Here is a 5,863-nt window from a genome sequence, read left to right as displayed (position 1 = left end):
GGGTCTGTTTCTAGGTGTTTCACTCTTTGTTCTATTTATTAATCCCTCTACCAATTTCACATTAGTTTAACTAACATAGCTTTGTAAGGAGCCTTGACTTCTGGAAGTGCAAATCCCTTCTCTGAGTTTTCTTCAGAGACATCGTGACCATTCTTTACCCTTTGTTCTTACATATAAACTTTAGAATATGCTTGTTAGGATCAAAAAAGAAACCCATTTGATTTTTTATTGGAATTGCACCTTTGTGATACTGAATCATTCACCTACGAACAGTGTATTTCTCTCCGTTTATTTGAGGTTTCGTTTATACACTCAGATAGCATGTTACAGTTTTTACATTAAGATCTGGCACATCATTTTTATATATTTATTACCACCTGCCTTATAGTCTTGTTGGTATTCTAAATGACAATTTTTTAAACAATTTTTTTTGTTGCTGGAGAAATGCCATTTAATTTTGAATATTGTTCTTATATTTAGCAAGCTCGTTGTTGAACACTCTTATGAGCTCTGATTATATGAATATTCTCTTCGATTTCCTATTTGGAAATTAGATATTTTTAACAGTGATAGTTTTCTTAATTATCCTTATACATTTTATTTCTTTTTCTTGACTTTTTGCAGCCTAGGGCCTCCCATATAATGTTGAATAGAAAACATAGCAATCATGCTTGTCTTATTCCTGATTTTAAAGGGAATATTTTAGCTTTTCATCATTATGTATGATGTTTGCTGTGAGTTTGGGGTAGATATCTACTATTGAGTTAAGAGAATTCTCATTTATTCCTAGTTTGCTGATAATTTTTAGAAATTTTATATATCTGCTTCAATGTTCATATTGTTTTACTTCTTTGATCTATTAATGTGGTGAATTATCTTCATAGATTTTTATAATATTTAACCATCTTTGCATTTCCAGGGTTATCCCTCCTTGGTCATCATTTATTCATATATTTATTCTTCTATAATTAGTTAAGATTTTTAAAAATTTTGTTCATCAGTCAGATTGAGCATATAATTTTACTTTCACATACTGACTCATTAATCCAGTGTTTTATCTAACTTTCAAATTTTTTCCAATCTGATTCATATTTTAAAAATGTAATTAAGGCATAGCTTTGTTGTACAGTTCTGTTATAGCAAGTGAGGTTAAGCATCTGTTCATATGTTTAAAAGACATTGTATTTCCTTTATTGAGAACTCCCTTTTTGTATCTTTTGCCTATTTTAGCACTGAATTATTGATTTTTTCCTTTTTTAATCAAGATGTTCTTTACATATTAAAATTAATCATTTCACTGTAATTTGAGTTAAGAATATATTTCTTAGTTGATTCTTGGGTTTTTTTGGGGGGGTTGTATTTTTTCTGTGTTGTTGTTGCTGCTGCTATTTTGCTTTGCTTATGTCGTTTTTACCATGTAGAATTTTAAAAATTTTTATGTAGTAAAGTTTATCTTTTCTTTTAAATTGTATGGATTTTGATTATAGTTAGAAATCTCTCCCCCATTCAGAAGTTTTAAAATGATTTTCTTAATTTTTCTATTGTTTTTATGGTTTTTATTTTATATATTTAAATCATTGATCTATTTGGAATTTATTCTAGTGCACAATGTAAATAAGGATCTGTTTTAGTCACCTAGTGCTGCTACAACAGAAATACCACAAGTGGATAGCTTTAACAAAAAGAAATTTATTCCCTCACAGTCTAGGAGGCTACAAGTCCGAATTCAGGGTGTCATCTCCAAGAGAAGGCTTTCTTTGTCTGTTGGCTCTGAGTGAAGGTCCTTGTCATAAATCTTCCTCTGGTCTAGGAGCTTCTTAGCGCAGGGACCCTGGGTCCAAAGGATGCTCTGTGTTCCAGGTGCTTGTTTCTTGGTGGTATGAGGTCCCAGAATCAAGCTCAAACACACCCAGACACGTGAACTGGGACTCATTATCCGGGTGGTATAATTAGAAGAGAGAGACTGGGGGCTGAGTAGTCTGAAACACCAACTGTCCACCCCAGGGCTCTAAGTTTCCAGGTCCAGCCTGGAAAAATAGCAGGGCAAGCAGGGTTCTAATGAGCTGGACTGAGAGCACGTGCCCAGGACAAATCTACAGTAATCTATGGTAATAAGGATCATGTGCTAGTCCACTGGGCCAACACTGTCCTGGAAGCCAGGGAGCATCAATGCATCAATCTAGGTAGTTTAGTTTATGCTGCAGTAAATGCAGCTGTACAACCTCAGTGGTTAAACAGAACCAAAGCTCATCTCTCACTCCTAGTACATGGGTCAGTGGGGGTTACAGCACACTAGGACACTCAACCTATCCTTCTACTATTGCTGTGAAGGGGACTAAAGCAAGGGGACTTGTACAAGGGCTCTTAAAACATTTACCTGAAAGTGACATGTCATTCCACCTTGCACTTAATTGGCCAGAGCATCACATATTACTAGTAACTGCAAAGAGGGGAGAGAATACAGTACTACATGTGTGCGCAAGAAGAAAGGATATATTTCTGAACAGAACCACTGACCTCCACAGCCTTAAGGGTGTCCATTAAGACCACCGGGGAGAGGCAGGGTGTGTCTTAGGCTGGGTTCTCTAGAGAAGCAAAACCAGTAAAGCATATAACTATATATATAGAGAGAGAGATTTATATCAAGGAAATGGTTTATACGGTTGTTGAGGCTGGAGTGTCCCAAGTCCGTGAGTTAGGATAGAGTCTTCTCCTGATTCATGTAGTTGCAGGGGCTGGCAAACCCAAGGCTGGCAGGTCAGAGAGCAGGGCTCTTGCTCACAGGCTGCAAAGATTGCCGAATCCCAAGATTGGCAGGCAAGACAGCAGGTAAGTTGCTAGCTCAAGTCCTAAGAACCAGAAATCAGATGAACAGGAGCCAGCTGCAGGATCCAGAGCAAGCAAAAGCCCAGGAGCCTTGCTGGAATCTCCACTTATATTCAATACAGGCTACACACCCAAAGAGACTCCCTTTCAACTGATTGGTTACTTACAGCAGATCTCATCATGGAGATGACCACCCGATATCAAATCTCATCATGGAAGTGATCACAGCATCATACGACAGCCAAACCACCGAGAATCATGGCCCTGCCAAGTTGACACACAACCTTAACCATTACAGGATCCAACCATTTTTTTCCCACATCCCAGATTTCCTAATGCCATGTATTGAATAGTTTGTATTTCCCCTCACTGATTTAAGGTTCAGTAAATACACTAAATTCCATGAAGTCATCCCTGCATTCTCCCCTTCTTATTTAATATGAAGTGATAGCTCACTCTTTTTAAATATGTGGATTTATCTGTATGTCACTTACGGCTCTTTCCGTCCTCAGTCTTATAACTAGTTTATATCCATTTTATTTCTCCTGCTAAGTATTAAGCTCCTTAGGAGCACAATTTCTAGAAGGGCCATTAGTATAGTAGTTACTAAATAAATACTTTAAGAAAAAGACGAAAAGACAATTGAAGGTTCTTACACAGTTCTGTTATAACAAGTGAGATTAAGGACCTGTTCATATGTTTAAGGGACATACCAACTTGGGTTCCTGGGTGGCACAAAAGGTTTGCACTCAACTACTAACCGAAAGGTTGGAAGAAGTTCAAACCCACCCAGCAGTGCCATGGAAGAAAGGCCTAGCAATCTGCTTCCATAAAGATGATAGCCAAGAAAACTTCATGGAGCAGTTCTATTCTGTAATGCATGGGGTTGCCATGAGTCAGAATTGACTCAATGGCAACAGATTTTGGTTTGGTGCTACCATCTGCTGACTCCAGGACAAGATAATGCCCTGCCCGCTATTCCACTCGTTAATATGCATTCTCCTACCCTAGGTTTGGAGTTGATGTGGTATCTGTTCAGTTTCACCAGCAATAGTGGTGAAACATGGCCTGAAAACTAAAGGACTTGTGTCCCAAGGTGGGATGACCTCCCATGTCACATTGCATTGAGCAATAAGATACCAAAGCACCCATCTGTGCTCCTTGTCCTCCCAGGGGAGATCCCAGATCTCTACTCAGATGATGAAGTTGAAAACATCATAAACAATGTGAAGAATGAAGTCAAGAGCCAAGGTCTGGTTGAAAACAGAGAGAACTGCTGGAAGTTCTTTGTAGATCGGGTCCGACGACAACTGAAGGTAAAGAAATATCTACTACCCAGGATAGGCAGACACCAGAGTTGGTTGATGGGAGCCTCTACTGATATTTTGGATATGGCTGTCCTTTTTGATTGTCTTGGAGGAAGGTGGCAGGGGCACAGTGCTGGGCATAGCCCTTCTCAGCCTGAGCACCATTGTGAGGATGCCCTTCTCACCTGCTTTATGAGCAGCTGCCTCCCTCTTGCATCATGCAGTCACAGCATTCTTGATTTTTTGGCTGGAAAGGCTTGCTTGCTTTCACAAATGTTATCACTGTTGGATGTGCTTTCCAATTTTCTGGGAGATAAAGAAACTCAAGTCAATGTCCATCTCTCTGATAGAGTATTTCTCTGATACCTTCTTGGCCCTCCCTACCCTCTGACTTTTCAGGTGACTCTCTGTTTCTCCCCTGTGGGGAACAAGCTGAGGGTCCGCAGCAGGAAGTTCCCAGCCATTGTGAACTGCACAGCCATCAGCTGGTTCCATGAGTGGCCTCAGCAAGCATTAGAGTCTGTCAGCCTCCGCTTCTTGCAGAACACAGAAAACATTGAGGTGAGAAGGAAAAGGAGACACTCTTAAGACCTTCCCCACCTCAGAATGAAATATCAGCCTTGGGTAGAGTTGTCAGAGTACAATTTTCCACATTGTGAAGCAATGAGTGGGTTGTGTAGTCATCTCATATCTTCATGTTGAGATTATCTCTTTACTTCCTGCTGTTTGATTTTAGCCTACAGTAAAGCAGTCAATTAGCAAGTTCATGGCCTTTGTCCACACAAGTGTCAACCAAACATCCCAGTCTTATCTGAGCAATGAGCAGCGCTACAACTATACAACTCCCAAATCCTTTCTGGAGTTCATCAGACTCTACCAGAGTTTGCTGCGCAGGAACAGAAAAGAGCTCAGGTCCAAAATGGAGCGACTTGAGAATGGGCTGCTGAAGCTCCACAGCACTTCTGCCCAGGTGAGTAGCATCCTTTCAGTTTCTCTCCTGACTGCAGGGTACTTAGAGGAAGTGGGAGAGGCCCCTTTCCAGTGAACTGGAGGGATTGCAATCCAGATCACCACTAGTTAGAACACTATCTGGAAATATTTGATGGTTTTCCAGAGGTCCCAGTGTCATCAGAAACAGTGCCCAAGGTTGAGGCTAAGCTCTCCTAGCGGGAGTGCACATCTGCAGCTTCAGGTCTGGTCTCATCGGTGCACAGATTCCCTGAAGCACCTCTTCTCTCTTCCTCTTTACCAGCTCCTCTTTTTCCTCTTCACCACCTGTCTATCACTTTTGTCATACTGTGTTTGTTGCATGTTGCTATGATGCTGGAAGCTATGCCACCAGTGTTTCAAATACCAGCAGGATCACTGTCTTGGTCATCTAGCGCTGCTCTAACAGAAATACCGCAAGCGGATGGCTTCAACAAAGAGAACTTTATTCTCTCACAGTCTAGTAGCTTAGAAGTCCAAATTCAGGGTGTCAGCTCCAGGGGAAGACTTTCTCTGTTGGCTCTGGAGGAAGGTCCTTGTCATCAGTCCTCCCCTGGACTAGGAGCTTCTCCATGCAGGAACTCTGGGTTCAAAGGATGCGCCTGTTACCAGCACTGCTTTCTTGGTGGTATGAGGTCCCCATGTCTCTCTGCTTTCTTCCTCTTTTATACTTCAAAAAGAGGTTGACTTAAGACACTATCTAATCTTGTATATCTCATCAATATAACTGCCCCTAATCCATT

At 40.7% G+C, this 5,863-nt stretch overlaps 1 protein-coding gene across 1 annotated transcript in view; it reads left to right on the top strand.

Annotated features, from left to right (window-relative positions):
- DNAH9 (dynein axonemal heavy chain 9) overlaps nt 1-5,863 on the top strand; it is a 450,622-nt gene that overhangs the window by 305,186 nt on the left and 139,573 nt on the right. Inside the window, exons 45-47 of the mRNA XM_012555448.1 lie at nt 4,000-4,142; nt 4,533-4,694; nt 4,870-5,103. Of these exons, the coding sequence (XP_012410902.1) occupies nt 4,000-4,142; nt 4,533-4,694; nt 4,870-5,103 (539 nt within the window). The remainder of the gene's footprint in view (nt 1-3,999; nt 4,143-4,532; nt 4,695-4,869; nt 5,104-5,863) is intronic.

This window comes from Trichechus manatus, unplaced genomic scaffold, assembly GCF_000243295.1.
Source record: "Trichechus manatus latirostris isolate Lorelei unplaced genomic scaffold, TriManLat1.0 scaffold00040, whole genome shotgun sequence".
In the NCBI taxonomy this organism is placed as follows: Eukaryota; Metazoa; Chordata; class Mammalia; order Sirenia; family Trichechidae; genus Trichechus; species Trichechus manatus.
Note: the sequence above shows the minus strand (reverse complement) of the source record. Positions and strands in the feature narration are given on the sequence as shown.